At 38.7% G+C, this 18,224-nt stretch overlaps 2 protein-coding genes across 6 annotated transcripts; one reads left to right on the top strand and one right to left on the bottom strand.

Moving 5' to 3' along the window:
- Positions 1–240: 240 nt before the first annotated feature.
- On the bottom strand, positions 241–7,786 carry MPHOSPH10 (M-phase phosphoprotein 10). Of its 2 annotated transcripts, XM_061347553.1 has the most exons (12): positions 7,379–7,786; positions 6,052–6,691; positions 5,175–5,317; positions 4,599–4,773; positions 4,170–4,311; positions 3,681–3,748; positions 2,860–2,997; positions 2,570–2,680; positions 2,256–2,363; positions 1,455–1,685; positions 581–726; positions 241–274 (listed from the first exon to the last, which is right to left on the bottom strand). In XM_061347553.1, exons 1-12 carry the CDS (start codon positions 7,453–7,455, stop codon positions 256–258), a joined length of 1,998 nt encoding a protein of 665 aa, XP_061203537.1. In that variant the 5' UTR covers positions 7,456–7,786; the 3' UTR covers positions 241–255. The 2 variants fall into 2 exon arrangements, with proteins under 2 accessions (XP_061203537.1, XP_061203538.1); XM_061347554.1 differs by lacking the exon at positions 241–274 and having other exon boundaries at positions 523–726; positions 7,379–7,785.
- A 1,161-nt stretch (positions 7,787–8,947) lies between these two features.
- On the top strand, positions 8,948–17,594 carry MCEE (methylmalonyl-CoA epimerase). 4 transcript variants are annotated; one of them, XR_009724604.1, is made up of 4 exons: positions 10,073–10,198; positions 13,767–14,107; positions 14,505–14,648; positions 17,398–17,594. XR_009724604.1 is itself a non-coding variant. In XM_061347556.1 (3 exons), the coding sequence occupies exons 1-3, from the start codon at positions 9,107–9,109 to the stop codon at positions 17,548–17,550; spliced, it is 525 nt and encodes a 174-aa protein (XP_061203540.1). In that variant the 5' UTR covers positions 8,948–9,106; the 3' UTR covers positions 17,551–17,594. The 4 variants fall into 4 exon arrangements, 2 of the variants coding, with proteins under 2 accessions (XP_061203540.1, XP_061203539.1); XR_009724603.1 differs by having other exon boundaries at positions 10,080–10,198; positions 14,505–14,642; XM_061347556.1 differs by lacking the exons at positions 10,073–10,198; positions 14,505–14,648 and adding an exon at positions 8,948–9,137.
- The last annotated feature ends 630 nt before the right edge of the window (positions 17,595–18,224 follow it).

Raw genomic sequence — 18,224 nt, 5'->3', positions numbered from 1 at the left:
CCACCAACCGACATCTTACTAAATCCAACGTTTCCTTCAAACAACGAAGGGTGAACACCTTCCTTTAGAAACGGGAAGGAAGAGCAGGAGCTGGATGCTCAAATACTGACATATCCACCCTGAGAAACATCTTGTGACACCATTTGCTTACTCGAGTTACTGCAGAGTTAAGAAGCTTCCATGTCCTCCCTCTCGGTAATCACAACTTCAATAGATCATTTCCAATTTATAGCACCTGGATAAATCTTAAGTTCTTCAATAAATGTAGTTATTCCTGCAATAGATACAGAGCTATTACAACAGCAGACAGAAAAGCTATGGCCCAAACTAAACTACAGCCAAATGTTCAACATGGTTATGTGTTTGGCCGTGGCAAGAAGCTTTGTTTTTGGAATAAAAGGATATAATCAGACTTCTCCGTTAGAAAATAAAAGTAAAACCTAAAGAAAAGTCTCTATCACGCTGTAGAAGTTCACAGAACATTAGAAGACTGACAGAACAAAACCTACTAAAAAATGAGAATTTATGTAGAAACCTTTTAATATATACAAAGTGCAACATATGTAAAAAGGTAAATTACAATTTCAGTTTATGAACAGAGGTTGCTGTCTGCTTCTTCTGTTTCTTCTTTAACTTGCTTGCATCTTTGATTTGCATTTTTACTTGATCTTGCAGTTGAGAGAAGAAGGCCTGGGATGATTTCAAGACTTTGTCTTTACCTTCATCCTATCAACAAACAATACACCCATTATAACCACATTTACAAACAGTATCATTATACTTACTCACATATAATGGTATTAAACTTAAAAAAAAGTAATCTGATAATTGTTTTTCAAAGGATGTTTTTCACTGCATTCTTATACCACTCCTGCCATCTAAAGAAATAAAGAGTTCCCTTTCCAGTTAGCATGGTAGGTTAAGAAAAGGCAGCAGGAATAGATCTTTGCACAACATGAGCTACAACGTATCTGCATTTTGTGTTCCACTCTCCTTTTGAAAAGTAAGCACTTTCTAGAAGCATTCAAGAATATTCTGTAAGTAATCAAGTTATTTTTCCTATTAGTTTCTAATACCTTAAAATTTCAGAATTAAAAAAAGAATAATTTATAAAGGCATCATAGGTGGTACACAATTTTACTGTTTTATAGTATATTTGCATATACACTATGGATATTGTATATGCAAAACGAGATCTGATGAGATTACCACTGACATTTGAGTGGTAAGCAAATACCACCTGTCTACAAGGATTTTCTGAGGCAATGGAGAGAGATGAGGAGATGTAGTTGTGCGAAAAGGGATGGGAGGGAAAGAAACCCTGAACTTCATAACTCTTTATCACAAAGTTCCCTTTTCCCTTTCTCTAACTAAATATTATCGATCCATGGGATTTTAATATTGTTTAGCTGGGAAAGCCCCAAGTTATACAGGACTGCTTAAGAGAGCCCTACCTTGAGCAGAGAGACTTTGCCTTCTTTTGTCAGCCTTTTTAATGCTGCTGCAGCAGCTTTTTTGCTAAGTTTTGTGCCTTGTTCTGGTTTCATCTTTTCAAGAAGCTTTTGACGTTTCTCCTTTTCTCTTTGCTTCATGCGTTTACGAAGCTTCTTCTTTCTGCGTTCTCGTTTTTTGTCTGTGGGAGTCTTTTCTGCATCTGTTTTTACATCACCAGCTTTGTTCTTTTCCTAAAGAGAGCAAGATCTCCAGATCCATAAGCATGCAAAAGAAAAGACTTGCTTCACAATACTCAAATCTTAGTTTTCTGCTATTTCTAGCATTCAGGCAGCTCAGGGCAATGCTGCATTGAGGTAAAAGCCAAAAACCAGCAAAAGTTGGGAACTGAGTTATACAATTGATCAAAGACATGCCAATTGCTCCTCCCTATTGTTATTTAGCTTTCCCTTCCGTATACCTATATACATGTGGGAAAATAATTATCATCATGTAGTAGTCAAGAACAAAACCACAATGATCTTAAAGGTTTTTTTCCAACCCTGCTGATGGCCTAGGGTAGACAAAATTAACGCTTTCCCCTCCTTCCCGTTATCAAAAACCAAATCAAACCACAAAACCCTGCAATAAAATGCATCCCCCCAAAGAAAACCCCAACCACCACTAAAATGCAAAGCTGGAAATTCCACAAGGTGAGGAACCCAGGCTGAAAGGGGGCAGATTCCTCCCACTGATCCAGTGCACCTTTCTACCAACAACAGAGATCCCCTCTCAATTCTTAGGTGATTTTTATTGATATTTACCTTGATCTCCTCTGGTGCTAAGAGAGCAGCATCACTAACGGCAACAGGTGCTACTTCTTCCATACTTACAGCTGGAAGGTTTGAAACTATTTTAACTTCTGGCACAGGCTAGAAATAAGGAAACATATTCAGGACTCAGAACACCATCTCACAGCAGCTTACAGCTAACTGAAGATACTAAATATCTGCATTTATTTAGAGGCAATTACAGCACATTTAATATGAAATAAAAACAACCACAGTACACTCAGTGTTTATTTTAGTATCCCATTTCAAAGTGGGGGAACCCAACTTTATGAAACTTATGTACTTACCGGTTTGGGTGTGAAGTGGAAGTTACAAAGCGCATCCAGCTTCTGAAAGAGTGAATCCATCATTTCCTGAATTTCTTTGTGTTCAGGATTTTCTTCCTCTTCAGTCTTTTGCTGCATTAATAATGCAGTATTATTGCAATATCATTCATAAAGCTATTTTACTTGAGTAAGAGTGCTAACAACACAATATATAATTCAGAACAATTTTACTGGTGAACACTCAGAGAAAGATTGAACTGCTTCCAGAAAGCTGAACTTCAAATCAAGAAGAAAGACACTGCTTATGTTACCTGGTGAAGTTTCATGTATTCTTGCTCATAGATCTCAGCGAGACTCAGTTTACTCTTTTCAGAATCCAAAGTGATACGTTTCTTGTATTCAAAAGCATCCTCTTTTGGTTTTTCTTTTGGTACTACATCATCCCATGCCTGAGAAAGTTATGCAACTACAGTCAAATAACAGGTGCCACAGCTTATTTAGAACATTTTTCATATTACTTACATGACATATTAACTAGTTTATGCATGTAGCTTCCCAGGAACACACTGTATCACACTTTCATTTGAAGGGAAAAAAAATACCAAATAGACAGCTCACACAGCTCTAGCTTGTGTACTTTTCTTTAGTGGACTGGCGTAAAAACTGCACAAGAAATAATGAATGTGTCATGTTCTTTAATATTTTTACCCATATGTACCTTCTTTTTTTTTCCTATTTAACTAACAAGCCTCAATAAGCTGTGAGATACAAATCTCCTAGCAGTAGCTTTTAAGAAAAATTAAGTAAACAATGGAGTTTGGGGTAGTGTTCAGAATGCTTGGAGCATGCCAGTTACGGTAACAGACAAAATTTACAGACTGACTTTATATTCCAAATAAACTCATCCCAGTTTTATCTGCAAACACTCATTTTTTCTGAAGCACACCAAATCCTAGCATGTAACAGGCAAGTAAAAACTGAGGTCCTTAGAAATATGGCAAAAAAATATAACAATTAGTTGCAGAAATTAAGATAACACCTAACAGTTTAAAAGCTTCAAACTCATGCTCCACACGTGCCCTGTAAAAAAATCTGTGAACAAAATAGGGAAAAAAAGTAGTAAAATACTAACCTCATCCAATATTCTCTGTTTAATGATATCTTCAAGCTGAAAAGTAGTTTCTTCCGTGATCACAGGTGCTGAGAGGAGAAAGAGAAGAATTTTAAGATTAATGTTTCTCCAGCAAGAAATACTTTTTGTTCTACAAAGCATAAGCAACAGAAAGTAAAGCCTTCACAAAAATGTGCCAACTGAAGGCAAAGGAAGTAAATAATGTTTTTCTCTATCTTGAAGAGACTAATTATATTATGCAAGGCTTCTAAATTACTAAATCTGCCACCGATTTAATAAATGTTCTGTTCAGTTAAAAACAAAAAATATTACAGTTTCACCACAAAAATGCACAACCTCAAAAACACACCAGGAGGTTTAACTTAGTGTTTTGTTAACCTGTGCTTGAGTCCCCTGAGTCACAAACGTTTTCAGCAAAGTCAGAGTGTTTCAAGAAAACCCAACATGGCACGCAACACGCTTTCAGGACAGCCCTTACTCACTACTTACCCATTCGGACTGCATGGTCAAAAAGTACTGTTTCCTCCAAAAGACTATTTTCAGGTCGTTTTTGTCCAGTCACTTCTCCTTTAAGCTGCCAAGGTTTCTCCTCTAACAACTCGTCTTCTAAACTTTTTATTTTTTTGCTCATCTGAAAAACATGATTTCCTAAGAAGTTTAAAACACAAAAGCTCTCAAGTAAACTTAAGACAGGAACTTAATAGTTATTTCAGGTACTTTAACTCCTTCTCCCATGAAGACAGGGAACACATGGTTGCATGTATATCTGGTATAGAGAAGCCACTTTTTTTCCCCCCCCTTAATTTGTGAATAGCCTTTTCATATTTGCCAGAGACTGAACACACTACATGATCAATAAGAAAAAAATAAAAATTGGATGCTGTATTGAAGTATTAGCAAAATAAAGGAAACAATTACCTTTTCCTGTCTCTTCTCAAAAGATGACTTTATTTCACTGGGATCGCTGCCCTTCTCTAACTGTGTATCAGTAATATCTTCTGTTTCACTGTCATCTGGCAAACTAAAAGTAACCTTTTTGGAAGATTCTTTACTTCTCATATTCTCCACCATCATTTCATTCATATCGTCAACCCTGTAATATCAAAATTTAATGTAAAGTAAGGTCGAAAAGCTTCTATAATTTTTACATGAAGGTATTCCAGCCATTAGTTTACCTGTTAAACCGATGCACGCATAAGAAATACAAAGGCAGGAGACATTAGGAAAATTTCTATATATTAAAAGTAACTTTCAAGAACTGAAGTTACAGCTACTAAATGACTTATTCAAATAAACGTCAAGAAACAATGCTTTAAAGATAAGCAAATGAACTACTTTTTAAATCAGATGACAATGCAAATCATGACTGTGCAACAAGTAACAGAGAATGGCAAACCATGACCAAAGTAAGCCTGCAATCAGACTTCATTTTCTGCTTTATTTCAGTGTACAATCACAAGGATGTTCTTAACTGCAAATAATGCATATACTTACTCAGACATGTTTTCTTCATTCTGCTCTTCAACAGCACTGTCCCCTTCCTCTTCCTGATCATCTTCAACATCATTAGCTACTAAATCGTCATTGACCGGATCAAAGTAATCTTCATATGTCAAGTCTCTAGAACATTTAATTGGCTAAGAAGGGCAAAGGGAAAACAAACCAAAACAAACCAAAACTGTCAAGACTGACAGAAGTCTAACGTTATCGGGTCTTAAAGGATTAAAGTCTTTAGCAAGTGGGGAATAGCACTACCTGTTAAGAGTAATACATTTTAGTGAAATATTAACCTGTGTTAGGGCATCTAAGTAATGCTAATCTCTTGTGTAAGTATTTAAAATATCCTACCACTGAAATTCATTTCTAATTTCAACATATACAGCAGTCAAAGAGCAGTAGATCTTGCCAACTACTTGTCAAAATGCGTACATGTTCCATTGTACCCTGGGCATAGTTCTTATTTGCTAGTGGAAATCTCTGGTAACATTAATCAGTTACAAAACCAGTCACCTTAGAGATCTCCAGATACCAGATGTCAATGCTAAGTGACACATCTTTTTAATTTGCTGGGTTACCTATTCTGCAATTCTGCAAGGTCATTTATTTCTTGTGACATACTATACTATCTCTTCCTTTATTCATCTAAAACCAAGACTGATCTAAAGAGTATGTTCTTCTATACTAGGACATTTTGTCACCAGATATTCATGTTAGATAAAATGAAGCTTCAGAAGTAACCATTAGTCATCTAATCAATGTTAACTTGGAATTTTCTACTCAAAGCTCAACAAGTTATAGTCATCCTAACAAATATCAGGTTTTGATTTAAAGGAAAATAGGTATTAGAAATTTAATCTGCTGATATTCTTACTTTGACTGTAGCTTCTTCAGATTCTTCTTCATCATCTGAGATGATGTCTTCAAAATAATTAATATCATCTTCTTCCTCCCTATTTTCCTTCTCTGCATGTTCTAAAAAAGCTTCCATCTCAGCCAGCTTGAAAAACTTGTCATCCACTATAGATTTTCTTCCCATTTTTTTCAGTGTGGTTTCCTTGGCTGTTTTAGTTTCTTGCTCCAGTGCCTCAATATCAAAGTCAAGATCAGAATCCTCATCACTGCATTTCTGCATTATGCTTTCTTTGAGTTTACGCTGCTTTTCTTTAGCTTTAGTTTTATCTTTTGTATTCTTCTGTTCAGTTTCTGCATCCATTATGGTGTCTTCGAACTCCTTGTTGCTGCTGGTCTCTGCATCAGAGTCATTCTCTTCCTGATCTGAGAGAAGGCAAAGACCTTCATCCTTGGCATCCCTTGCAATGGACTTCTTGAAGAAATCGAGAACTTCATTGTTCTGGAGCTCTAGCTGCTGCCAAATCTGTTCTTCATCAAAGTTTTCTATCACCAGCTGTTTTAGAGGACCCCCACGAACTATATTACTTCCCAGAGCTTTATTCAAGTCATAGAGAATCTTTGTTAATGCTCTGAAGTCAGAAGACAATCCATCTTGCACACTAAAGTAGAAAAAAAATAAACAGAGCTTTTAAAAAAGCAAGTTAGTATTAATTTATTTTCTATTTTGCAGAATTTACTAGCTTTCATTCATTTTGCACCTTCCCATTAAGTTAATCACATAGTCATGCTGCAGCTCTTATATGCTTAGGTATTTTGGTGCTACACAATAATACCTTTCAACAATTATTGCTGATGCTTACTTTCTACACATTTCTTGGGAGTACATTCCTTGAAATAAAGCCATTCATTACAGCTTCATTACAATGAGTGTATAAAGTAGCAACTGAAAATAATATTCCACCCTTCTACGTAGTTGTATTTTACTGTATCTTGGGGAAGTAAATCGTATAGCATTAGACACCTCTGAAATGCACGATACGGTCCCTTGACTTTAAAAAGGCAATTCCCTATCCAAGAAATTGTGAAGTCATTTTCTTCTCTAAAACCACCCATGCTTCAGCATAGCCCGTAAACCCCAAACCTCCGTCTCCCAGCTCCCGAAAGCTGAAGGACGGACCCTGCAGGTCTCGCCGCTGTTAACAGCTCCGCGGCCCCGGCGTGGCCGCCGGCAGTCACGCGGCCTGCCGCAGACCGCCGAGTCCCGCGCGCATGGCGGAGCAGCCCCCGCGCACATACGGTTCGGCACTGGCGGCTCTCGGCCGCTGCAAGGCTTCATCCCGCAGTACCTGAGGAAGCGTTCGGGACGCGCCGCGGCGGCGCCCGCCACCCTAAGGCACGTCTCCAGACCCTTCACTGCCGCCATCTTCCCGCCAGCCGAGGAGCATGGACCAACCAGGCGGCACCGCCCCCTGGGGCACGGGCTGTGCGCTCCGCGCGAGTCCCGCGGCCGGCACCGAGGTTCCGCGCACCGGAGTTCCGGCTCGGCTCCCCGCCCGTGCTGCTGCCACAGAGCCCCCTCGCTTGCTCATGTTACACCCTCTGCTTTCGGCGCGCCTGCTCGCCTTCGCACTGAACCGCCCGCAGGGTGCTGCACTCATTCACTGATGGCTGCTGCTGCTTCCTAGCCTTGGAAGAGCGCGATGCTGCTCTGGATTGGGATGTTCATCAACACTGGAAACACTCCTCTAAATATAGTGCCGCTGCAGTCATCTTTGCAGTTGCATCCCTGACCTAGATAGAAGGGCTATTTTGGAACCACACATTTCCAGCTTATTCTGTGAGCAAAAAGCCCGACGTTACCTGTGTCTGCAAGCTCCCAGGTAGCTAGGCACCCATTCACATGCGTATGCCATTAACTTGCTAGCTCTGCCCAGTGTTCAACTGCTTTGTTACTTTATATCGCATAGCTTCCTCAAAGTTTATTTTGTGAAGTCAAATTAAGCACTGCACCCACAGACTCTTGTGAGGAAGCTGCAGCTGGAGGAGACAACCCGTTCCATTCCTCTTCCATGCTGCAAAACACACCGACAGGGGCTGCCCGCGTCTGCATTCACCCTGCTGCTCCCTGCCCCAGCCATCCACAGCCGTTCAGTACCTCGATCCAAAACTGTGGCTGGCCTCTTAGCTTTGTTCTTGTGACTGCCTCTGCCGTTCCTCTGCTGCTTTCATGTTCTCTTCCTACCAACAGCAGAAGTCTTTTCAGCATAAGGAAAACAAAGCCCTGCTATGCAACTTCTGTGTGCCTTCTCATTGGCACTTTGCACTCTTAAGAAGCCTTTGTGTGGAGCAGTGCCCAGCCAGCAGAGGCCTGAGTGCGACCTGCACCAGAGCTTCTCTGACCAGCATAAGCATATCTGACACTTTACAACCTCGGCTGGAAGCAAAAAGCATCTTATCTTGAGACTCTTAAATACCCATTTTGACTACTGACTTTGATCTGCAGTTTTAATTATATCAGATTTGAAATGGCACAAGTATTCTGTATGTACCAGAGCACCTGCCATGACCTATACCCCTGACACAACAGGGATGCAGCATCAGAAGACAGCCCGCTCATTGTCCCGAATCTCTTTTGCACAAGTGCTTTAGTCAGAGAACTTCCTCTCTCTACATGTGTCCCTTGCTATCGCTGGCATCTCGCACTTCAGCGCACCAAACGGCTGCGGATCCCTGCACAGCCGCCTGCCCACACTCAGGCCGCACGCTGCCTGGCAATTGGCGCCCGAAGGAGTCCTCTCCTCCCGCGAAATAACCGGGCAGCTAAGCCCGCGAGCCCAGCAAGGGCTGACGAGCCCCTCGCCCTGACACTGCCAGTGGCGCTGCCGGTGCCCCGGACCAAGACGCTCTGGTGGCGCCGGTCCTGTAAACTCAGCGCCGAAGGGGTCGCGGCTCGGGCGTGTTTCCAGCGCCGCGCGGCGCAGAGGCGGCGGCCGCTGCTATGGTGACGGCGGAAGGAGGCCGCTCCCCCGGACAAGGCCCCGCCCGCCGCGGCCGGGCCCAGTGCGAGCGGCGAGATGGCGGCCTGCCTGGGGCGCGCGGTGGCCGGTAACGTGGGCGCAGGGCGGGCCGGTGCGGGCTGCGGGGCCAGTGACGGGCGGTCGCGGGTCTCGGTGCTTGCTCCGGTCTGGAGGTCTGGCTCGCGGCGGCGGGCAGCGCCGCTTCGCGCGGGGGCCCGGCGGGCCGTCAGGGCGGGACCGCGCCGCCCTTGCCTGCCTTGCGGTGCGGCAGCGGGTCCGAGGCTCCCGGTGACAGCCTTGCAGGCCGCGACAAACCAGAACTGCTTTTATACGTGAAAACAAGCCCTCATGATCCAGATGACAGACACGTTAACAACGGGCATTCTCAGGCTTAGAATAGGCTTATGCGGCAAACTCCAAGCTTAATACTTGATCCACAAGAAACAGCTTGCCTTTTTTAAGGTAGAAGCTGGAGGTCAAATGCAGAAGCATTCCTGTTCATTATAATTATCTGGACTGTTAGCTCTCTTCGTTGTAAGGGCAGGTTAAACTTACTGTATCTAAACCACACCATTTCACTCAGTAGACTTCCAGAGAAAAGTGAATAAAGAGAGTCAGTGTTTCAGTGATAGGTCTGTGAGATACCGGGAATGAAAACACCTTTGTGCAATTGCACTTTGATGGAAGAAACCAGAGCTGCAGTAAAGTGACACTCAATTTCTAGGAACTATGGAGCCCACCTAATTCCCAAAAAAACATCTTCTGCACAGAGCAAAGCATCTTTTCGGATGGCCTAAGCCTTGTTGGCTGGCCAAGTTTCAAAAATGCTAACATCACCTTGAAATTGTTGGTATTTAAGAAGGGGCAGACAGCATCCATATACCAGATTCCTTATGACCGTAACATCCTCTCCATTCCTGGCAGTTTCTCTCAACTTCAGGTGGTTGACAGCAGAACAGTGCCCAGTGACAAGGTTCTCCTTACTGTGACCTGCAGTTGTATAACCTCCCCATAGAGAACATGACTGAATTCAGTTGGATTTGGCTTGTGTTTCATGACTTAGCCAAGTAAGTCAATGATCACTGCCCCGCATAAGGAGCAACAAGCCTATGAATAAAAATTTGAAGGAAGAGGATCTTATTTTATGTGGTACTTCAGATTTGTTACTTCACATTCATAATCTGCGCTGTTATAGAATGTAAGCCTCCACTGGTACAACTGTGCATGTTTAAACTCTGATGTGCATAATACTAGTAGATCAGTGAACCATTAATAGAATAAAGCCCAAGTAAATAAATTTTAAAACATACTTCGAATGAAGCTGAAGAAGGTGACATAGATTCTGCTTTATCACTGAGACTAGGAAGCCAGCAATCGTGTAAGAGAGTAGGGTCAGATGAATCTTCTGTAAAGGACAAATTCAGATTTGGCTGTCAGTGTTTGAAAAATAAGTTCTTAAAAAACCCTACAAGTAGGGCAAATGATGTATATACCTGCAGAAGCCACTGCATGTGTGAATTTAGTCAGCATATGCAAGTTTTTGAAGCAGGGCAGATACTTGGATAGACGTGTTAGTCAGAATATCCACTTGGTTCAAAAGAAGCAGAGAAAGTTGGTTTTCTTAACACTGGAGAAAGTTAAGAATTACTTGAATAATTCTATAAGTCAGTTGAGAAATACTTTTGTTATTGAGGAATTTAGCCACAACAGTTAATAGGAGTAGTTTTTGATATATGCATAAATATAAGTGTTTCTTTCCTGAAACATGGAAGTAATGGGGTTTCAGTCTGAAATTTTCCAAAAAGCTTTCTTTTTCACTGCAGGGTCATCTTTTGATTATTGGATTAGAAGGAGAAGATGAGAATTTTAAGTAACTAATCTATAATTGTTACTAATCTGTATAATACAAGAAAACCACAAATGGTTTTTGTTTAATCTCAGACAATTCATACTGGTAATTATCAGTTTAAAATTAAAGCTCTGTATACATATGACTAGAGCTAGGGTAAATTCACAAGACTCCTTGAATAAAGTAAAAAAACCCCACCAAACCTGCAGAAAAGTCCACTGCCCCTACATACTCAGGAAAAATATACAGAGTTCTACCACCCAATCCATAATTGAGAGGAAGAAATAGATGCATAAATAATATTGTTATATGGGTGGGCATTTAAGTATCTTTGACTTTATAAGAATTCTAGAAATATACTTAACTTTTTCAATCTATTACCATTCCAGATACCACACCACAAGAATCAAACATTTCTTAGGCAGAACACAACAGAAGTAGCATTTTCTACTCTTTTAGCTATTGCTTCAGTAATAACTGAGTAACAGTCTGCGTGTCTAATTTCTGTTGATTTACAAAATGCAAATTAAAATATAATAAGTATGTAGTCATACACCCTATGTGAAGTACAGCAAGAATTACAGATGGGAGATGTAAAAAAAAGAAGGGAAAAAATCCTAGCCTTTCCCATCCATACAGATTGTTTGAAAAATCTGTATTAGTAGTCATTTCCACTGAACTGTGGTCTGTTAATATTTGGAAGGAATGAAACAATAAAAGGCTCTAGGGAACACAAAAAATTATATAGTAAGTGATCCTTATATTTCAAAGGATATTTGTGTTTTGGAGAATACTGACCTGTATGTGAAAGAGAATCTCTTGCTTCAGCAAGAACTGAATCAGGATATTTCTGTGTAGAAGTTGCTAGGGTAGTATTTTTTATCATTGAACACTACTTGGAAAAGTTTTTTAGAAAAATAAAAAGTTGACAAGTACTTGGAAATACTGCTTTACTATGCCATTATGATAGCCTAAAGGTAACCAGTGAAAAATGATTTTGTAGAACTTCTGTCTGTAATGAAGGAGATGAAAGGATGTACTATGTGAAGGCTGACAAAAAATATTCCAGGGCAATCACTTGCAGAACTGGGCAAGTTTCTGGAAATACTTAAAGTAGGATGTTGATTTAGTATTCTCAAAAGATTCTGAAGAGACTTACTTTTGTGGTACTAAGTCTTTGGAAGTATGTACATTGCAGTTTTAAGTCTCAAACACACACAAACACTTCTTCCTTCATCACAGCACAATGCTCAGAAGGCTCTTAAATTCAAGGACTGCATTAGTTGTCTTTGTGAAGAAAAATCAACTGATAGTTGTGGAGTCTTGAATTCCTGTGAAATGGTAGTTCTCATTTTCATTCAGTGAAGCTACCAGCTTAATTACAGCTAATAATCTTACAATTACTACTAACCTTACAGAGTACAAAGAGTCTGGGAAAATGAAGCCAGGCTATCCTCACTGTATTGGCAAAGCATCAGAATCTCATTGCATGCTTGGCACAATCTCTTAGCAAAATAGCACATTTGTGACTTTAAAGCTAAGAATGGCTCAAAGACTTCCAAAAATGCTGAGATGCCTCTAGCTTGGTTTTGAGGCACTGTGAACTCTGACATGGCCTAAAGCAAACTGGCATAAAATAAAAATGCAGGTTTTTTTGAATATATCCCTTCATCTAATTCTAATTCTGGTGCTAGAAACAACTGATATGATGACAATTTCTCCCCTAACCTCTCTACATTCTAGACTCAGATTAATTTTTAATGTAATTAATTTGTAAGTATCCTCATTTTATATCCTTTTCTCAGTGGTTGGTTGGTTGTTTTTTTTTAACAGGGAACCCTAGAACTATTTGTAAGCAACACAGCATTTTGACACAGATAGCGCAAAGTTCAGTACTGCCTTGTCAGAGCAGTCAGTGAAGAGTTCTGAGCATATCTAAGCAGTTTTTCATGACACAGAGTTTCTCCATAACCTCTCCACCTTTTGTCTACATGTTAGCCCTTACCTTTGTGTCTTATGGTCATCCAATACTATTTGTAATTAGGTTTTCATTTATCACGAACCAAATCATATTCTTTTCCTTTTGTAAGTCATACTGTAGTCAGTGACACTTGTTACATTTAAAAGGCTTTTAGGATTTTAACCTTTAAGAATGATCTTCAAAATTATTATTGGTCAGTTGGCCAAAATATTGTTCACAGTACTTAGAACTGAAATATTTCTATGCATCTTGAAACAGATCAGTGAAACAAGTATAAGACCTGTATGGCATGTGAAAGGTAAGAAGAGCAAATGACTTAATAATCTGAGAAAGAGAAAATAAGAAATAGTGAGATTTTTTGATTCCTTAAGCTTCAGCTACAACAAGACATTTCATTCCTCGCTAGAGTTAGTTCTGACACTTGGGAGCTGAAATCCTTTCTTTGCCTTCTGCATCTTGCAGTATCACTTCTGTCCAAGGTTTTGTCTAAGTTTTCTTACTTATTTGTTATGATCTCTAGATGAATAGGCATACATCATTTCTTTCTCTATTTTGTAAGAAGCTCTGAAGAAATCAGAAGTAACTTTAAGTACATTATATAGTTGAACATTACATTTGGCCATGTATTCCTCTTTTTAACAGGCATGTCTAAGCATTTACATCAAATTTGTGTTTGGTTTTAGTTTTGTTTTTTATACTTCTGAATAATTTCAGTCTCTGAAAAAAACTTAATTGAACTGTACTACAGTATAACTCTGTCCTTGGTCTCAGCTTTGCACACTGGTGTGCTTATGACATAGGAGTTATTGAAAGGGGATAGAGCAGAAAGGGGATAGAGCAGATACCGATACTTTCCCCAAAACACTGTGCTATTCACTTTTTTTCAGGGCTTCTTACCAGATTACAGACTTCAGCTACTACATCACGAACTCTATTACCATCCAGCTCCTGTTCTCAGAACATTCCAAGCTGTTTGTGGAAACTGGGACGACTTAATCATGTAGCGATTGCAGTACCTGATTTGAAGAAAGCTCAATCCTTGTATAAAGATGTGTTAGGAGCACAGGTGAGCGAGACTGTTGCTCTTCCCGAACATGGTGTCTACACTGTTTTCGTGGAGCTGGGAAATACCAAGCTGGAACTTCTACATCCTTTAGGAGAGGAGAGTCCCATTGCAAGCTTTCTGCAAAAAAACAAGACTGGAGGAATGCACCATATCTGCATTGAGGTATTTTAACACAATATAACATGCAATAAGATAGAGACATATCTGCATAATTTTTTTATAGGTTTGACCTGTCAAGATCTGTCAAGAACAAATATATAAAACTGTCATAATTGTGAAAATTTGTATTGCATAAGAAGTAGTCTTAAACATGACTTTTTCCATTTTGGAAATCACATGAGCTATGTGATATTTTTTTCCTCTTTCAGGCTATAAAGATTAAACTGGGGAGGGGAGGGATAAGTATCCAGTGTGGAAGGTGGACAAGCCCAAGGGCTTGTGAAGAGTGTTTGACAGATGTGAACTTCCTGACATAGAAAGGACACACTGGAAAAAGACAGTTTTAAGTTTAAGCTAAGGCATAGATTTAGATTTTCAGAAGTTTCTGTTTGATGTTTAGTTGATAATTGTATACAGAAGTCAAAAAAGATTGACAGTTGTACTTACCAAACAGCAGTAAAGTTGCCAGAGTTCCTTCTGTCCTGTTCTTCCTTGTCCATCAAAGAGAGATTGGTCTGGGAGTACACAAGATGTAAAGGTGCTGGTAAAGTACTTATCTTATAAATATACTCATGTTTTAGTGTAGATGTTTGATGCAAAGTGTCATCCTGCTGCCTATGATGTATGTTTTTAATATTTTACAGATCTGAGTCTTCCAAACTTCATTATTTCATGCAAAGTGTAATAATAAAAAGTAACGGGATTACTGATGTAAAAATTGTTTTCCGAATACATCTATTATAACCAGTGTTTGCAGTTGCATGCTTTCTTCAAGAACTGATAAATTTTGCATACACACAGGCAATGCAGTTTTTCTTACATTGTTTGACTATTTGCAGATACTCAAGAATAAGAAAATGAATGCTGTTTAAATTGACCATAAATTGTATTGCTAGGCAGTTCTGCTTTAGAAATGTTTTGACCTCAGCTGAACTTGGGAAATGGGGACTGTAGAAGAAAGAAGGAAGTGGCAGTAAGACAAAATAAAAACCCTCCTGTCCTCTCTAAAACCAGTGGACTGACTTACAGGTACAGGGAAGGAAGTTGTAGGCATTTCTCAGCAAAACCAGGTCAAAACCCCCTAGGCTTTCAGGTATATGCAATCCCTTTTAAGATGTTTGAAGAAATACTTTTTACCAGCTGAAATAGCTCTATGTAGATTGGTATCTTGTATGAGAAATGATCTTGTTGCATATAAACCAAAGATGGCTGTCAAGAGAAGTCATACAGCTAATTATGAAACTTGAGAAGAATGGAACATGCTAATTATACTACATTGGACAATATAAAAGTGTGTTAAAAAAGAAAATTTGTAACTGTATACAATAGGTCAAGCAAGCCAGGGTTCATAATCTAGCAATTCATTCCTATTAATCGGGTGATCTAGTGCTACTTGCTAAATGAAGTCTTGTAAATCTCTAAAAGATAATTGGGGTGGAGAGGCAAAGATTGTCCTAAGCCCCTCATGTTTGCCTCCACATAAAAACAAATGGCAGATTATAGACTAATTTAAAAAAAAGCTGTCCATTGTTGACCTGCTGTTTAAATGGGACTGAAAACCACTACCATAGTCAATCAGAAAGATATTAACCTCCCTCCTCCAATTTTACATTCTTCTCACAATGGAAAACCTTACAATTTCAAAGATATTTTGTTTTCTGAAGCTGAGTAAAAACAGTTTTCAGAAAAACTGTAAAAGAACTTCTGTGCTAATTGACTGTTCATCTGAAATAAAAGAAGTATTTTATAGAAATATCTCTCTATGAACAATTTTTTTGCAAAAAGCTGAATTGTAAAAATTCTTTCCATACTGGAAAGGAAGCATGACAAGTTTATCAAAATGTGCTTTTACTTTCTTTTCTGTCTTACTAGTCAAAGGAAAAATTCAGACAGAAGTTTTGATAGGGTATTTGTTTCAGACAAAATAAGCATTCTAAGAAGAAATCAGATTATTCCTGACCCACTAAAACTGAATATAGTACCTGCAAAGAAAGCATGCTGGACACTTGTAGAATAAGAGAGAAATCCCATTCTGATACTCTCCTAACATGGATGTACCAGCAGGCTTTCCACTGTTTACTCTCTCTGCATCCTCAGGATGCAGTCATTCATTCCAGCTGAGCCCAGACATAGTTCTTCTTCTGGCCATCTCTGCAAGACAGGAGCAGCAGCTGCAGTAGCTTTTCTGCTTGGGGAAACAACCTGGAGGGGGCTGTGGCACACATGACATGTGCTGGTTTATTTTAGATGAAACTTGACAGTCACTTTATTTTTTTTAGCAGACTGGTAGATCTGTGTAGGAAGAACTGTAGCGAGTTCAGAATTTTCATGAACAGAATTGGTGCAGATGAGTAGGAATTAACTGATGTCTGTTCCTCTGAATTAAAGCTAGGTATTTCCTTCTTCCCTACAATGGCTTCATGCAAGTTTATTCACCAAGTTAGGTCCAGACATCTCAGTCTTGAAAAATGGCAATGGTATTATTTTAATTCCAGGTTGTTACTGATTATTGAATCTTGGATTCGCCGAACTGAGTGCTAATTTAATTACTTCAAAGAACTAATGCATTTATGGTTTGAGAAAATTCAAATTTCATCTGATGACATGACATCAGACTTAAGATCACATTATGCAGTGTAGACATGGTTTTGTTAATTACATATTTCTGCAGGAAACTGTACCGAAATATGTAAAAGCTATAATTATAATCAAGCTCAATAGGAAAACAGGTCATATTCTGGGTATGTTTCTGGTAATTCTGAGGTCTTCTTAGTAAACTTTATAAAGCTTAACCTACTCAGAAGGAAGATATATAAATCTAAAAGAGATTTTCCTTTTACCTTCTGCCTATTGCCCTCCCTTTTACCAGCATCTAATATGTTCTGTCATCAATTAGACAGGGAGGCATTTTTCTTTAGTTATTGATAGTTTGAAAGCAGTATGATCTTGCTAATAGTAGTGCAGACTTCAGATTATTTATGGAGTCCTTATAAAGTAACAATATAAAATAATCAATGGGCTTTGTGCTTGAGTGATTCTTTAATAATTTCTTAAATATAACACAATCTATTTAAACAATATTTTATAAAATCTTCAAACAACAAATGCAAACTTCTGTAGGATTTTTAAGACTAGATGTTTTAAAACTTTTATAATTTAATTTATTTTCAGAATTATATTAGAATTTAGAAATAACATTTTAGTAAGGAATTACATTATTGCTCCTAATTGTAGAATCTGCATAATACAGTGTAACATGTTAATTTGTGTGAACTGTATTTTTCTTTTATAAGGTTGATGACATAAAAGCGGCTATGACAGAACTGAAGAAAAAAAAGATACGAATATTGAGTGAAGAGCCAAAAATAGGTGCACATGGCAAACCTGTGATTTTTCTTCACCCTAAAGATTGCCATGGAGTCCTTGTGGAACTTGAGCAAGCTTGAGCTGTAATACTCATAAATAAAACAATAGATTAGTTGTGAAGTTACTGAGCTGGTGCTGGGAATATTGATGTGATATTCACTCTTTACAAGTTCACTGTAGTTGCCATGGATTAAGTACAGCTTTTGTGTACTGAAATTGTGCTACAGATTTAGGATTCTTTTTTGTTGTTGATCTGATTTTCAGAATTAGTATTTATATTTTTCAAATTCTCTATGATTCTAAAGACAAACACATAAACCAAGTAGCAATTTATGTTCTGTTGCCTCATGTTTGCAGCATGATTTTACCTCTGTAACCACAGAAACTGTAGAATTTCTAGGTCAACCCACATTATTTTGTTCTACATTTCAGAGCAGAGACCCACTTCTCAGTGACAACACTAAAGCTTATCTATTCACCTTAGAAATAAAGGAAAAATGAGCATTGTATTTTCTGTTTTCACCATTCACCATCTGTGCTCACACTGATTGGTTCATGCAATGAAAAAATAAATCCTTACATTATTATATGGTTGTCTGCAATCAGTAAATAAGTTTTCTTTGGCATAACTACGCCAAGGAAGTTAGCATGCATACATCATCATTTAGTTGTTTTATGAATGCTGTGGTTATGCAGACAGTTCAAGAAAAGTACATGAAAAATTACTTGCCTGAAATGTATTTCAGACTGTAGT

This window comes from Neopsephotus bourkii, unplaced genomic scaffold (genome assembly GCF_033783945.1).
Source record: "Neopsephotus bourkii isolate Nb327-2 ecotype Australia unplaced genomic scaffold, CSIRO-AGI_Nbou_v1 NB_318, whole genome shotgun sequence".
In the NCBI taxonomy this organism is placed as follows: Eukaryota; Metazoa; Chordata; class Aves; order Psittaciformes; family Psittacidae; genus Neopsephotus; species Neopsephotus bourkii.
This window is presented reverse-complemented; position numbering and strand designations above follow the sequence as displayed.

Excerpts from the sequence above, each read along its gene's own strand:
- MPHOSPH10 (XM_061347553.1), bottom strand. The coding sequence starts at position 7,455 with ATGGCGGCAGTGAAGGGTCTGGAGACGTGCCTTAGGGTGGCGGGCGCC. Across the intron at positions 2,998-3,680 it reads AACAGAGAATATTGGATGAG|GCATGGGATGATGTAGTACC; the intron begins GTTAGTATTTTA and ends TAACTTTCTCAG. Across the intron at positions 1,686-2,255 it reads TAGCACCAGAGGAGATCAAG|GAAAAGAACAAAGCTGGTGA; the intron begins GTAAATATCAAT and ends TGCTCTCTTTAG.
- MCEE (XM_061347555.1), top strand. The coding sequence starts at position 10,159 with ATGAATAAAAATTTGAAGGAAGAGGATCTTATTTTATGTG. Across the intron at positions 10,199-13,766 it reads AGAGGATCTTATTTTATGTG|GGCTTCTTACCAGATTACAG; the intron begins GTACTTCAGATT and ends ACTTTTTTTCAG. Across the intron at positions 14,108-17,397 it reads TGCACCATATCTGCATTGAG|GTTGATGACATAAAAGCGGC; the intron begins GTATTTTAACAC and ends TTCTTTTATAAG.